The 15,987-nt window shown below is 53.3% G+C and overlaps 2 protein-coding genes across 2 annotated transcripts; both read left to right on the forward strand.

Annotated features, from left to right (window-relative positions):
• Nucleotides 1–758: 758 nt before the first annotated feature.
• IUM83_03198 (TKL protein kinase) lies at nt 759–2,384 on the forward strand (the record flags this gene model as incomplete). Its single annotated transcript, XM_067927184.1, has 1 exon — nt 759–2,384. One exon carries the CDS (start codon nt 759–761, stop codon nt 2,382–2,384), a length of 1,626 nt encoding a protein of 541 aa, XP_067791793.1.
• A 7,109-nt stretch (nt 2,385–9,493) lies between these two features.
• Nucleotides 9,494–9,871, forward strand: IUM83_03199 (uncharacterized protein; the record flags this gene model as incomplete). The annotated part of the gene is made up of 1 exon (XM_067927185.1): nt 9,494–9,871. One exon carries the CDS (start codon nt 9,494–9,496, stop codon nt 9,869–9,871), a length of 378 nt encoding a protein of 125 aa, XP_067791792.1.
• Nucleotides 9,872–15,987: the final 6,116 nt, after the last annotated feature.

Consider the following 15,987-nt stretch of genomic DNA (forward strand, 5'->3'; position numbering starts at 1 on the left):
GCTCGGGCACGACTGCGTGTCGATAGATCCTAAAGACCGACCGACCGCAGGGGACACGCTGCACAGACTTCAAGTCGTCTTGTCGAAGGAGCTACTTGCACAAGCACCACCTGCGTAGATAATGCACGTACACCGGCTGATGTTCGTGAAAGGGGTACGCCTTGTAACGCGTGGTTTGCTGTATGCCTGGCTGCCGTGGTTGCAGGATGCATTAGCAGCTGGGCCGTGTCACCTGGAGGATTGTTTGGAGGTTCTCCTACCAGCATGATCGACCCCAATCGCCACCCGCCAGCACCTCACGCCCCGCTCAGCCAAAGCAGAAGTACATGAACATGTATGGACGGAGACCGCGCGGTACCTTGATTCCTTTGAACGAAAGTCTCCATTCCAGTGCACCACCAACTCCTCCGCCGCCTTTCCAAGGCGTCCGTTCCGCAGCCCCGAGGCCATCACGACCCCATGCCACTGCCGACTGCTTGGGTAAATATCCACCGCCAGACTGCGGCGTGGCCTGCTGGTGTTGACCCCCTGCCTCGTCGATGAGCCTCTCACGCTCCACTTGTGCAAGACCAGTGCACCAGGGCCCGTATGTTCCAACAGCGAAAAGCGCCAGTGCCTCTCACTCTCCGATCTGCGTGCTAGTCCCCCGCCAACCCAACCCGTCTCAAACGGTGACTACCGGACGCGAGCAAATGCTTCGGCGAGCTCTCCTAGTCGCTGCATTCGCGTCGGTCGGTCGGTCGATCAACGCGGCGACCATGTACGAGATTTCGGCGTCCTACCTTGGTGACCAATGCGGCGGGACTCCGTACGCCGTGTACGCCACGGCGGTGGACAGCTGCACCCCCTCGCAGTGCTCCCCGAGCTCGAGCAACATCGACGCGGACGTGCAGACTGTCGATTGCTCCTCGAACTTCATCGCCACTATGCGCGAGAAGTTCGGCGACTCGCCCTACCTGATCGAGCTCATGAACACGGACACGACCTGCGCCAAACTGTCCATGGCCTTCGGGTACCCGGCTTCGGGTGCGTGCGTCGGTGCCTACGACAAGAGCTACTACGTCATCGCCACTCTCAGCCAGAACGGATCGGCTTCTGTCCAATACTACAACGAACGCTCGTGCCTATCGAAGAACTTGTACCAGACGGATAGTGCCGACCAGGCTGCACTGGAGAAGCATTCGTGCAGCAGCAAGGGCTACTCGTGGTACAGCAGCAACGACGTCGAAGGGTCCAGTGGCACCACCTCCAAACTGAATAACGTTGAAGGAGGGCCCCGAGGACTCAGCACCGTTGGCATCGTCGGCATCGCCGTAGCTCTTTTCCTCTTTGTAGCGGCCATCGTGGCGGTGACGTTGTTTGTGTACAAGCGCCGGATGAAGGCGCAGACGTTGAAGGACACGAACGCGACGCTGCACTCGGATAGGAGCAGTATTGCGCTGCTAGGAACACCCAAGACTGGACAGGCTGGGCTTGGACGAGGCGTTCTCGGACAGACTGGACTGTGGAACGACGATGTTATCACGGCCAAGCGTATTCCGCGTGACAAGGTGCAGATTCAGAAGCTTATCAGTCGCGGAGCATATGGCGAGGTACACGCTGGGCTGTTCAACGGCCAGCAAGTCGCTGTCAAGATGCTGCTGCCGGCCACACGGACCAACATGAAACAGGTCAACGGGTTCCTCGCTGAAGCCAAGATGAACGCCACCATGGACCACCCACACATCGTGTCCTTTGTTGGTGTGGCATGGGACTCGCTCTCGGATCTTTGTGTCGTGCTGGAATTCATGCACGGAGGCGAGCTGCGCTCTTTGCTCGACTCGTACCTGAAGTCGAATCACCCAGTTGGATTCGATAAGCAGAAAGCCACCATTGCGCTGCAAGTCTGCCACGCCTTGACATATCTCCACTCGCTAGACCCGCCTGTGATCCACCGGGATCTCAAGTCACGCAATATTTTATTTACCAGCGACATGGAGGCGAAGCTCTCGGATTTTGGAGTCTCTCGTGAACGTCTGGACCAAACGATGACTGCGGGGGTGGGTACGTCGTTGTGGATGGCGCCGGAGGTGATGATAGGCGAGAAATATGATGACAAGGCAGACATTTTTTCCTTCGGTGTCGTGTTGTCCGAGTTGGACGTCCACACGATGCCGTATGCTCGAGCGAAAAAGGAGAACCTGGAGTCAAGTGGGCGTGAGATGGTCGACTCGGTTCTTCTCCAGAAAGTGGCGCTGGGAATGTTGCAGGTGGAGTTTTCCGATGCTAGTCCGGAATCTGTTGTAGAACTTGGTCGTGCTTGCATGGTAGTGGATCCGACCCAGCGGCCGAATGCAGCGGAAGCGCTGTATAAGCTTCATGTTATTTGCCAAAAGATGGCGTGAGCTCTCTAGCTGCAATTTTTAATTTATAAGCACGTGATGCTTTACCAGAAGGCCCGGCTGTCAATTGAACAGAAGTGTGGATATAGCTTGCACAGCTCTTTCTATCTGTGAGGTTTCGTACAAACATGTTGTAACCCTATCGAGTAGCCATTGAGACCGACTCCGAGAAATTCCGATGGTTCCGGGTCACGGCGGATATGTGCGCAGTCGCCGACTCAATCGAAGCGATGCTAAGTAGCGTGGATCCGGATACAACGGATCGATTATACTAGTACATACACACGCGTGCAGTCATACAGAAAGAGAGCGAACGAGAAATAATTGCGGGGCCGATTGCAGCAGTGTCATGACAAACCGCCAGTGTCGGTGTATGCACGCTGCTACCGCACCTAAGAAAGTAGAGATGTCCATTTTGAACCAGAAAACCAGTGTAGATGTGAGTCGTTCAAACGGGAACCCAGTGCGAGCGGCCGTGGATCTTGGACTTTCGTTTTTTTCTTCTCATTTCAATTGCGGCGTTGAGAAGATGACCTGCCCTGCTGGCACTCATCAGCCTTTGTTGGGCTCGAATAGAAGCTGCGTCACTGTTTGAAATTAGGGCTGGTCACAACATCGCTGATTGTACCAGCTCACCTTACGTGGTAACCGCAAAACCGAAAGGCGATTGCTCCAGCGATGCAGGCGCCTGTCTTAATGCTGCCTATGAGGACGGATTCATCTCGACTAACTCCTCTGAGAACTACCAACCCATCATGCGAAACTTTTTTTTAGCAACTCGACGTAAATCATTCGCGAGTTTGACTCGGGTGGAAGCTGCGCCACATTTGAGTATGCGCTCGGGTTTCTCGGGACAAATTCATGCACGGGAGGGCCGATAATAGAGGGGCTGTACTACAAGAGCACTTTGAGTTGGAATGGATCGACAATTTTGCTTTTGATTATGGTCACTTGCTGGAGGAGGATCCGATTTGCTCACCTGGCAACGTGACGTCCGAAACGGTAGACAGACCCAGCTCAAGAACCACACGTGCTTATCGGTAGACTACCCGATGCGCAATAGCATCTATACGTATGTGTATGCCGGTGGGACGCTGTCGGCTTATACAAATGGTTTGGCAGCAACGACCACTACACCAATCACCGGATTCATTTGCGGTAGCGTCATCGCTGCTATCCCCTTTGTCGCAATCGCGACCATTTGTTACTATCGACACGTCAAGATGAGGTGCAGCATAAGCAACAATGGGCGACAACTGAGGAGATAGACTACGCAAATTCACTCGAAGCTACTACTCGTGACGGATGCGGACTCTGGAACGACGAAGTTATCGTCGCTAAGATAACCCCACGAGACAGAGTCAAGACCAAGAAGCTCATCACTCGAGGAGCCTTCGGGGAGGTCTACGCTGGACGATAGTATTGCAACCAAGTCGCTATGAAAGTGTTACTGTCTGCTTGTAGTGGGTCCCGGGTCTGAAGGCCTCAAACTCAATCAACACAGGGCGATGCGGGTGGCTAACCCGCAGAGAACTGATGCCGCGCGTATTGATCGATAGATAGAAAATTGAGGAGTGAGATCGGAGTCTGATGGTAACCAGCTCGACGTCTCCGTTGGACTCTGTCCAGATAAATGTGCAGTTGGGCATACAAGTTCTAAGATATGCAGGAAGCATACCGGAGGAGACACTTACAGTCTGTCCGGCCTGTTGAGTAGTGAACCCATTCTTGTCAATAAAGACAGACACGTGGGTCACCTATTGAGTCAGCTGCGGTGGAACCAGGGTTGTCAAACCTCGGCATCCACTACAAAGCACGTGAACGATTTCGTCACCGAACCGCGACCTAAAATCATCCTGCTGAACAAGGATGTGGTAGCTAAAGTGACAGACGTCAGCATCTCGGAAGCAAGACTCGACCAAACGGTGACGGCTGGCATACGGGGACGTCGCTGTGGTTGGCGCCAGGGCGAACGGTGCGACGCGAAGGCTGACATGTTTCTTGTTCGGAGTGGTTTTGTCCGAACTGGAAGTGCATACGCTTCCGTACGCACAGAAGAAGAGGAGGCCGTTTGGATAGCGGAGGACGCGCTCTTGCGGACGCCACGCTGCTTCAAAGAGTGGACGCCGGAACCATTCGGATAGAGTTCTCGGATATAAACGCGGCCTTGATCACAGAGCTCGGGTGTGCTTATGTGTCTGTGGACCCATCGCAACTACCAAGTGCAGCCGAAACCTTCCTTGTACAGGTTTCGACTCGTCTTGCACAGTGAATACCTTGCATAGACTCTGAACGATGTACCCGTAGTTTCGCGCCGACACAGATGTCCACATCATGGCTTCCGACCATCGTGGTGTTGTCGCAAGTGAGTCTGTTCAAGCGTTTTTCCGTCCACAGCTTTCACGAGGTCATCTGAAGCGGAAATTCCGTGCGGGTACAGTAGGGCGCTAAACTTGATAGTGAGATTTCAAGCTGCTGCAGCAGTGCTGACAGAAATGTACGTTCTATGCTTGACTGGTGCTGTTGCGTGCATTTGCCAGGCAGCATTGTGCGATCAAGTAGATATCCTATACCGACTTCCCTGGTTTGTAGTGGACACCCCACTTACCGGCACAGCGTACCAGGCAAAAAAAAGCCTTTGCCTTTTTCGGTTACCGGTAGGCATACCGAATGAGATTCGATTTGAAATATTATTAGCAGCTAGCGTACTCGATGTCTCCAATGTCGTCGTCCGAGTCGATCTAGCACGGGTTCTAGCTCTCATGGACACTTTGTGTCGGGCTTTGAAGGCGTGCCACCAGCACCACGACCTTTCATAACCCTCCACACCATACTCCCCTGCTACTACATGTACGGCCTTGGCCTCTAGCGTCAGCATTAGACTCGAAATGGGCATTACCCGCTTTACGAGCTCCAGTCTGCCACCTGTGGTAGCTTCGCGCCGATTCAGGTGGGGCGAGCTTTCTTCTTGCTGTTGCTATTCTTGGCAGCACACCGTTTTCGCAGTATGGTCTCGATTCGTATCCACTTCGGCACTAGTTTACATCTAAACTCCTAAGCAAACTCGCTAAGGTCAAGACGAATAACCTTGCTAAGGGCATTCCCACCGGTCGTGTCAAAACCAAAGTCAAAGTTAGGTCAAACTGAGGATACAAAAGATCCGGAAAATTTGATCGAGAGAAAAATTCGCACCCGTCGCGGCGATAAGTCAGTCAAATCTTTTTCAGCTAGGGGGAGGGTAGTCGGTAGTGGAGATGGAAGACGTACCAGTAAGCGCTCTTGCGCAGGTGAGCGCGCAGGGTGGCTTCCTTGACATCCTCAGTTTGGATTGTGAAGATGACGACCATGAGCTTATCGCCCAGCAACTTCTGTTCCCAGCGTCTCGATCTAGCTGTCGTGACACGACAGTGAAACGCGGCGGTTCTTGGCCAGGTAAGAGTAAAAACAAAGAGCGGGACTTTGAGACGCGCTATAGGCGCTTTATGAAGCAGTATTTTGATGAAACCCCAGTTTACAACGATGACGAATTCAGGAAGCGGAATCGAATGAGCAAGCCAATGTTCATGCGCGTTCTGGAAGGAGTGCTGGAGGTTGCTTCTGAATACTTTGAGCAGCGCCGAGACGCAGCAGGGCGGCTAGGAATACACCCTATCATGAAGATATCTGCTGCTCTGCGGGTACTTGCGTACGGTGTACCCGCAGTGTGTATTGATGAGAATCTGGAGATATCGAGTACTGTTGAGTACGACAGCATCATGCACTTTGTAGAGGCGGTTGATAAGCGGTTTGGGGCTGAATATCTTCGTTCCCCGACTGATGAAGACATGCTGCGACTCCTAGAAATGACTGTTAGTCGAGGTTTTGTGGGCATTTGGTGCAGTATTGACTGCATGCACTGGGAGTGGAAGAATTGTCCATATGGATGGGCTGGACAGTTCAAGGGCAAAGAGAAGAAACCTACTGTTGTGCTGGAGGCTTGTGCCGATCGGGACCTCTGGATTTGGCATGCAAGTTTCGGGTGGCCGGGGTCTTTAAATGATCTCAACATTCTTGACCGCTCTCCTGTTTTTGACAGATTAATGAACGGGACTGCTCTGCGCGTTGAGTTTGAGGTCAATGGACATGTCTACAACATGGCTTACTGTTCAGCTGATGGAATATATCCTGAGTGGCCTGCATTCATTAAGTCATTACCTCAACCTCTCGGAAACAAGCAAAATAAATTTGCTGAAAGACAAGAAAGCGTGCGAAAGGATGTTGAGCGAACGTTTGGTGTTCTTCAAGCTCGATGGAGGATATTAGCCATTCCATGCAAACTACATTCCCGGTTGGACATGAACAAGGTGATGCGGGCTTGTATTATCTTGCATAATATGATTTGTGAAGAGAACCGATATTCGAACGTTGATGAGCACGGTTATTTGTTCAAGGACAAACCAACTAAACACTTGTACAAGCTACGCGTCTCACGGCCAAGTGGACTTCGTCCACGATCAATTAGTGAGCTTGGGGTAACTATTCATTCAATTGAAATTGAGGAGCAATACTTCAAGCTGCAGCACGACGTAATGGAACACATTTGGAGAGTTTTTGGGGAAGAGGAATAAACTGTTAATCTCAAAGTATGCATACTACGAACAAATGTCCACGACTTGGAATGTATTGCTTTTTTTGCACTTTTTTTCTTTTGCTTGTGCTTGATAGTTTTGGTGTGGCATGTCAGCATCACAAGTCGACGGCATCTTCGCCATTTTGCACATCAGGAATCGAGGCGCTTTCAGGTGATGATTGCGCTAGGGGAGGAAAGCCCGGAGTTATCGATGGGTCTTGCGTCCCTGAAAGCGTAAGGCTCGTGATAGGGCCCAGCACCACCGGCATGGCAGCTGGTAGAGGTTCAAATGATGGAGAAAACGACATGTCGGCAGTTGGCGCTGTGGACTGCGAGTCAGTCGCATCACAGCGATTTGAGGTTGGTGCTACATTTTCATTCGATCAGACTGCATAACACTCTGAGGCGTTGCCGCCTTCCCCTGAAAGGATTCGTTCACCAGCGCATCCAGGCGGCGCAATAAACTCTGTTGACGCTTTTCAATGTAGGCGGCATGTGTTGGGCTAGTGGGTTCGACTTTGAAAAGGTCGTTCAGCATTCGGTGAAGCGCCTCCTCTTAAGCCAAGCGTTGCTGTGCTTGGTTGACGCGAATCTGCTCCTTCAGGACCTCAACTTTCAATGTCATTAATCTTGAAATGTTTCTTGAGCGACAACGGTGCGGTGTTCCATGGATAGCTCCAACTTAGCACGTTTGGCGTCTCTGACACCTTTTGGTGACCGCTTTTCTTCAGTTGTGTCGATTTGCGCTGGTACTACCGCGATAGAATCGGATGGACGTGTTTCCAGCGTACCCTCTGTCGCCGTCCGATTCTTGTTGCGGGGGCTTTTCTTCCTATTTTTAATCGAGGCTTGAAACTTGGGGTACTTCGCCAGCACGTCGTAGGGTTCGAGGAAGGTGAAAGCTTTGTTGTGGCGCTCCTGATACATGGACAGCGCCTTCTTCATCATGTCTCTTTCGGATGATCCTGACTCTCGCAGAGCTTCGGCTAAGGTCACGCAGCTGCTGTACTTCCCGATAGACCTCTGCATCACGCCGAACCGCGCTTGAAGGCTCGTCCAAGCTCGTGGCTTCAGGTCTCCCTTTGCGATCGCATTGGCAATGCCTGAGCTCTCCATCTCGTCTTTGATGCGCGTCCAGAAGGTTCCTGCCGACTGAGTAATTCCAACTGATGCATCTGTGGACACGTGAACATACGCTTTAGCCAGCTCCAGGTTCTCCAGGTCCTGATAGATTTTTTCCCAAACGGATTTTTTTCCTGTGCCATTTCGAATCTGCCCCGCTACCTGAAGCGTCGCTTGAGAAGTGACCATCCCCCAGCTATCTTCTTGCAATAGTTGACAGAAGGATCGCTGGAAGATGGCCGCTGATGAAATTTGGTTTGGTTTTAGTCGAACCGATGCGAGCGCGAAAAACTATCCAAAAGCTATTTGATGGTTAAAAATGACTTTTGGTCGGTGTTTTGACCCAACCTGTGGGAATGCTCTAACGTCTTTGAACCCCTCTACAGCTCGGGCAACAGTCAGCTTATCGCTTGCTGAGAAGGACGTGCGTTGCTTCTTGCGGCGAGGCGAGCGCGCACTCCGTCTGACTTTCTCTCTGCACCCCCTGCGTCTCTCGCTCCCTAGGGCTGCGCCATGGCGAACGACGACGGCTCATCCGTGCACGCATCCGGCCGCTCATCGGGCGCGGGAGGGTGGAGAGCTGCGACGAGTCCGTGTCCGTGGGGACGTTCCGGCATCTCTGCTCGCCGGGTGTATCAGATATGGCTACTGTACCAGTTTAGTGGTATAACTACTTAGCAAGGGTATTGGTAAATAAAGGGGCTCCCTTAGCCACGTGTTGGGCTGCAGGACAGTTGGTCGGGAAATGACCAGCACTTCGTGATTTCCCCGCCAGCTCCAAGCATCTCCTCCTCTCCCTCCGCCCACCGCAGGGTCAGTTTTGTAACACTGGTAGCACTTGTTGGTCAAGAACCGACGACCATGGTCCCTGCGACGCGCAAGAACGACCACGACGTGCCAGCCGCGGAAGGAGAAAGACAATCGGAACTAGAGGCATAGATCGCACTGCTGCGAGCCGAAATTGTGACCCTACAGGCCAAGAACCAAGGGCCGCGCCGGCCAATGACCGAGTCGAAGCCTCGAGTCCCAAGCGGTCTGCCCAAGTTCAAGGGAAGCGCGACGAGGACGTACGCAAGTGACTCTTCCCAGTGGAGTTGATGTGCCGCATCAACGGCCACGACGCGACGGACAGCAACGACACGCTGCCGGCAATCGCTGGTACCGCGATGGAAGAACCTGTATCGGGATGGTTCCTGTTCTGGGCCTCTCGAACGCCAGCGGAGAAGCAGACATGGGGACGGTTTACCCACGACGCCCTCGCGTACTTTGAAGCGTCAACTACCAAGCGGTGCTCCGGCAGAAGCTTCGTCAACTCCGCCAGACCGACGACATTGAAGAGTACAACGGGAAGATCTCGTCGCTGATCTTCCGCGTTGAGAGTATGAGCGAAGTGGACCAAGTCAGCTACTACTGCGACGGCCTCAAGCGCGCCACACAGGCCTACGTCAAGCTACAGAACGCGACAACGTTGAGCGAAGCCATGGATCAAGCCTCCAAGTACGAGATGCCCCACTTCGGTGGCGATCGCAGGCCGGATCGCGAGAAACCAGAGCGTGTGCAACGGTTGCATGGGCCGCCGAGCTCGAACGCGTTCCGAAACATGAGGCCGTTCAGCAAGCATTCGTACAAGCCTGGTCACTACGCGCCTGCGGAGCAAACCAAGAATGGTCCTGTGTGTTACCACTGCAACAAGCCTGGACACTTCAAGCGTGACTGCAGCAAGCTGAAGAGCGAGCAGGGAAACGACCAGCCACGCTAGTAGAAGAGGGACCAGACGTGGCGAGCGCTAGCGAAGAAGGTTTAACCGTAAACGAAGCTACGTTGAATCTACTTTGCGAAGACCCTCTTGTCTACAACCGCGCACCATTGTTTGCTGTTAAAGGGAACATGGAGCAGCGCGAGAACAAGATTGGCACCAAATGCTTGTTAGACTGTGGTGCTACGACGGTCTACGTGTCACGAGTGTTTGCGAAGAAGCATGAGCTGAAGACGCACGTGTACACGGACCGAACGATCAAGGTGAAACTGGGAGACAGCAACATTGTGGAAGCGGTCCTGGAGTTAGCGAAGATAACCGTTTGCCTCCATGACACCCCCAACTACCAGTATGTCGCTGTCGTGTTCGACATTCCCGATGAGTTTGACTGTGTCCTCGGGATGCCATTTTTCGTGGATGTACAACCAGCGATCGACTGGAACCGTCGATGCTTCAGGAATAGCGTACCATTGGAGCCTCAGGTACAGAAACTTCGACTCCCAGCGGGAAGTGCAGTCAGACTATAGGTTTCGGGCTTCACCGAGCTGTGACCAGCGAAAGCTCGTCTACTGTAAGCCGTGATTCCTGTCGAGCCGTCGTGCCAGAAGCACTGTTGGAGGGCGAAGCCGAAGCTACTGAAAGATCAGCTGGTGACGTGGGGAACCTCTCTAGGCGAGAGAAGAAGAATGCCAAGGTTGAGGCAATGGTTACTCTTGGAGTAGTTGACTCGGAAGGAGTCCAAACGAAGTACATCACACGAAAGAAGCTGCGGAAGTTTCTACGGCTACCTGCGAAGGACCAGCCCGAACACGATTTCACGATTGTGCTGACAAACGACACAATCAAGGAGATTCAGCGTGAATCCGACGAAGTGACGAACCTGACAACGTCGGAACAGAAAAAGCAAAACGATTCCTACAAACCGATTGGGAGTCGTTCAAGAAGAATCCCGCGTACCCTGTCATCCTCGAGTACAAGGACAGTGTGTTTACACCCGAGCTGCCTGACGGATTGCCGATGGAGCGTGATATTGAACACCGTATCGACGTGATGAACCTCAACGTTGCAATGTACCAACAGCAGTGGAGACTCTCACCGGAGCAGAAGGCTGAGATCGACAAATGGGTGCGAGAAATGATCACTAAAGGATTGATTCGGCCGAGCATCGGCCCGCATGCAGCTCCGACATTCTGCGTTCGTAAACCAATGGGATGGCGCATCGTACACGACTATCGGTATCTGAACAGCAACACGATCCGACAGAGCGTACCGATGACGCGTAAGGAGGACGTTTTCGACAGTATGGTAGGTGCCTACTACTCCTCCTGCTTGGACCTGATGTCAGCATACTACCAAGTGCGGAGGAAGATAGACCACGTCAAGGACACAGCGTTCCAAGCACCAAGTGGATTGTACGAGTATCTGGTGTTACCGATGGGAGTAAGCAACGCACCAGCGACGATGCATCTATTGACCTCTTCATTATTCAAGGGCCTTTCACACACACGCCCATTCTACGATGATATCTACGTGTTCACGAAATCGAAGGACATCAACGAGCCCCTGCGAGCCCTTCGTGATGTGTTGGAGATTTTGAAGAAGAACAAACTGTGCGTGAAGCTCTCCAAGTGTGTTTTCTATGCTGACGAGATTCCGTGTCTGGGTGATTTCATCGGTCGGAATGGAGTTCGCATTGATCCGGACAAGGTGCAGACTATCCGTGATTGGCCTGTACGACGAACCCAAGAGCAGCTTCACAATTTCCTCGGCTTGACTGGATACGTACAGCGGTTTTGTGAGCAGTACGCTGAGCTCACAGCTCCATTGTTCACGTTGTTGCAGAAGAAGCACCAGCGGAATTCGAAGATCACTTTCAACTCGGTGTAGCTCCAGAACTTCAAGGAATTGAAACGCCGGTTATCTGACACTCCTGTTCTGCACCTACCTGACTTCACCCAGCAGATGCATCTGCGAACTGACGCAAGTCAGTATGCTGTTGGTGGTGTGCTCTTTCAAGTCATCGATGGAGTTGAGCGTCCAATCGTGTAACGGGGTTACACGTACAAGTGGCTGCAAGCCACTTGTGAATTTAACAGATAGGATATCTGTTAAAAGTTTTAGATACTTCCTCACCTTGGTGTAAGACACACCAATGGATACATTGAAGTGGGCCACCACAATGAGTGGTCCACACCTACCCAAAGATACTATTGGTAGAAAGCAGCATCTTTCTACCAATTAGAGACGTGCATATTAGCAGGGCTCTGACAGCCAGCAGCTGTCAACCCTTTCATAGATGATAAACAGTTTTAGCAGTTTTAGAAGGAAGATCAATTCACAAACAAATACAGTTCTCATTTTACCTAATCTAAGTCACTTGGAGTCTTATCTGATATAAATTATTTGTGTATTCAAATGTAATTAACCTAAGTAATTACTAAGTACTTACGCTTCCTCATACACGTTGCGCAACGTGAAAGCTAAAGTAGTGAGTCAAGTTTGACCAACTACACCTGGTAGCACTTTGTAGTCCGTCCAACGACCGACTGCTTGACGTTCGTACGCGGTGTACGAACGCGGAGCCGAGAACCCCATGAGCACGGAGGTGCCCATGGAGAGCTCCAATACGCCTGTAACGCATGTTGCACGCGCGGACTGCCCCCACCTGTCAGATCCAGAGTGGGAGGCCCTCCAACGACTGTCAACAGTCATTGGAGAAGCGGCGATAGCTACGATGCTGCGTACGCTATTGCCGACGGAGCAACATGGTGTTGCTCTGGGGTTCATCATGAAGGAGCAGCGTGATGCTGCTTCCTCAGTGACGGCGTCGTCAGGGACGACACCGCGTGCTCAACCATTAAAGTTGAGCGTAAGCAATTACGTGAGAAGAGAGGGCGAGCCTCTCCTCCGATGGCTTGTCGAACTCGACACAGCCGTAGCGACTCGACGCATCGTTGACCCGCTGTCGAAGGTCGCGTTCGCCATGCCCTGCCTTGGCGGACGCGCAAGGAGTTGGGCGTATGGGCGCCGACTCTCCGACCCTATGTGCTTCAGCACGTACGAGGTATTCAAAGAGGAGCTCAAACAAGCGTTTGAGCCCCCGCAAAACGAGTCCCGGTCGAGGGCGGAGTTCCTCGACCTTCAGCAGGGTAAGCATGACGTTCATGCTTACGCGCAGCACGCACGATACTTGGTATCAAATATCGTGACTAACCCGATTGACGAGGCGACCAAGGTCGTCACGTTCATGAAAGGACCTAGAGATGGGCCCGTGAAGACCTATCTCTTCCGAGAGTACCCGAGTACTCTCGAAGCTGCAATCACCCTTGCCATGCAAGAAGAGTTTAGCCTGCGGCAGGTTAAACTACATGTAAACGTACCGAGGCCGCAACCGCGCCCGGTAGCGAGGCCGGGAGGTCCAGAACCAATGGACCTCTCGAATGCAACAACTGCTGGTTACCAGCAGCAGGGAGGTAACGTGCGATGCTTCCGTTGCGGAAGGATCGGTCACTTTGCACGGGAGTGCACAGCTCCCATGCCCCCTGGAGGTGGCCGTCGTGGCGATGCTAGGCATCGCCGCGGACCAACAAAAAACGCGGACATCCAGTAGGCGCGGGGCGCCCTACTGGTAATGCAGTCGCGCGTGCCGACATCGGGCACGCGACACTGAGGACTGCAGCCCCCAGTGAGACCAGCTCTCACTGCAAGAAACAAGATGACAGGCCGAACCTAGTCATCTTGAAGGTTTACTCGAAGAGAGCGAGTGACTCTCTTCCAGCTTTGGTAGATTCAGGCGCGTCGAACAACTTTGTTCGACTACGAAGCCTGACGAGACTTGACTTCGAGGAGGTAAATGTACCTCGAAGTCTTCTGGAGGTACGACTGGAAACAGGTGCCATCGTGAAGACCGAGAAGCGCGTCGTGAACGTGCGCTTCTCGTACAAACAACGAATGTTTGTCGAACGCTTTATCGTCCTGGACCTGGACGATAAGTTCGACGTGGTAATGGGCATGCCGTGGCTTGCACGGCATGATCCGGTGATAGACTGGAAGAAGCGCACACTCGTGCGCTTCGGCCGCGACAGCGGAACAGAGAGCGATGGCCCTGTTACCGCAGCGCACGCACCAGCAGGTGCGCGCGGCTCTCCAGTCGAGACAGCGCTTAATGCTGCTGTCCCGAGGTGCCCAAGGAAGTGCGCGAGGGCGCGCACAAGTGAGACCCACGTCGGCAATGCTGCCGACGTCGGAAGAAAAAAGACGTACTGGTTCCGGGAACCAACACCCACGTTCAAGCGTGTAAGGGACAGTCCCTGACCCGAAAAGGTCAGGTCGACAATGACGCGTCGGCTCCGGGAGCCGACGCACCCTCGGTCATGAGGGGCTCCGCCTATGAATGGCGTCGAGGTGACGAAGGCGTGTCAACTCCGGGAGTTGACGCTGGAAACAGTGCGGACGGTTGCAAACGTACCGCACTGACGCAATTTGCATGCTGTCGTGCAGTCGGGCTGCACGACGAAGCGCCATGCGATCAAGCCGGACTTGATATCGCGCGCCCGCAGACAGGGTCTGCCGGCGAAGGGATACATTTTCGTGCAGCCGGGCTACACGAAGGAACATGCGGCCAAGCCGGGCTTGATACCGCGCCCCCGCGGACAGGGTCCGCCGGCGAACAACTGTCCACGGCCGGGCCTGGACCAGAAGATCAACTGTGCGGAGCCGGACTCCGCACAACAAGAAGACGGCGCATGCGGAGAACAGTCTGCTGAGCAGACTGGGGCGGTGACGCCGGACGTCGAGACGCTAAGCGTCTTGACGCGCACCGATACCGGATTCCAGTATCGTGAAATGGAACTCGCTAATCCTCCGACGACGGCGTCGGAGTTGACTTCGCTTCCAGCAATGAGCTGGAAGCGCTTCACACGCGACTTGCACGATGGACGCATCGAGCAGGTGGGTTCTTTCGAACAGCGAAAGAACGGAGAGCGAGAGCGAAGAGCTGAGGCAGCTCTTCATGGGATGTACCACTGAGAGTGAAGACACTCTCAGTGCGAAGACGAAGTCGAGTCCCTATTACGAATTGTTGAGGGAGTACAAAGACGTACTCCCGGAAGAGATTCCTGCGGAGCTTCCGCAGGATAAGGGCATTCAGCACGAGATTGATCTCGTGCCGGGCACGAAGTACTGTGTCACGCGGCAGTGGCCACTGCCGCGAGAGCAAGTGAAAGCAATCGACGACTTCTTTGAAAGTCGTCGCAAAGCAGGACAAGTGCGGGAATCAAAGTCCCCGCACAGTGCTCCGACGTTCTGTGTCAAAAAGCCACAGGGCGGATGGCGCATCGTTCATGCCTACAACAAGCTGAACGATGCGACGGTACCGGCGCAGACGCCGATACCGCGAAAAGAGGTTATCATCGATTCGATGGCCGGGAGCACCGTTTACAGTGCTCTCGACTTGCGAGATGGATTCTATCAGATCCTAATGCGTGAGAGCGACATCCCTCTCACGGCAGTGAGCACGCCAAGCGGCATGCTCTGGGAATGGCTAGTAATGCCACAGGGGCTTAAGAATGCCCCTGCGACTTTCAACAGGTGCGTGACGCACTTGTTGCGCTCGGTGCGCGACTTCGCACCGAGCTACTTCGATGATGTGTTCATCCACAGCCGGGCTGTGGACGGGAAGACCGACGTAGAGATGCACAGGGTGCATCTCCGGAAGCTACTTGAGCTTATGCGAAAGCATAAGCTCCACGCGAACCTGAAGAAGTGTATCTTCGGGGCGAGCGAGATACCCGTCCTCGGGTGTCTTGTAGGGAAGAATGGTGTTCGCCCTGACCCGGAAAAGGTCAGAGTGATCAATGAATGACCAGCGCCTTCAAGTGTCAAGAAACTGAGGCAGTTCCTTGGCTTGACCACGTATTTGCGCAAGTACGTGGAGGATTATGCGGGCAAGATCCGCCCGCTTTCACAACTTCTTAAGAAAGAAGCTGTGTGGAATTGGACACCCGATTGCCAAAAGGCATTCGATACAGTCAAGCGGGGCTTGACTGAGGCGCCGATCTTGGCAGTGGCTGACCAAGATCGCCCATTTCACGTAGTGTGTGACGCATCCGATTTCGCAA

Source organism: Phytophthora cinnamomi (assembly GCF_018691715.1).
Source record: "Phytophthora cinnamomi strain GKB4 chromosome Unknown Contig38, whole genome shotgun sequence".
Classification (NCBI taxonomy): domain Eukaryota; phylum Oomycota; class Peronosporomycetes; order Peronosporales; family Peronosporaceae; genus Phytophthora; species Phytophthora cinnamomi.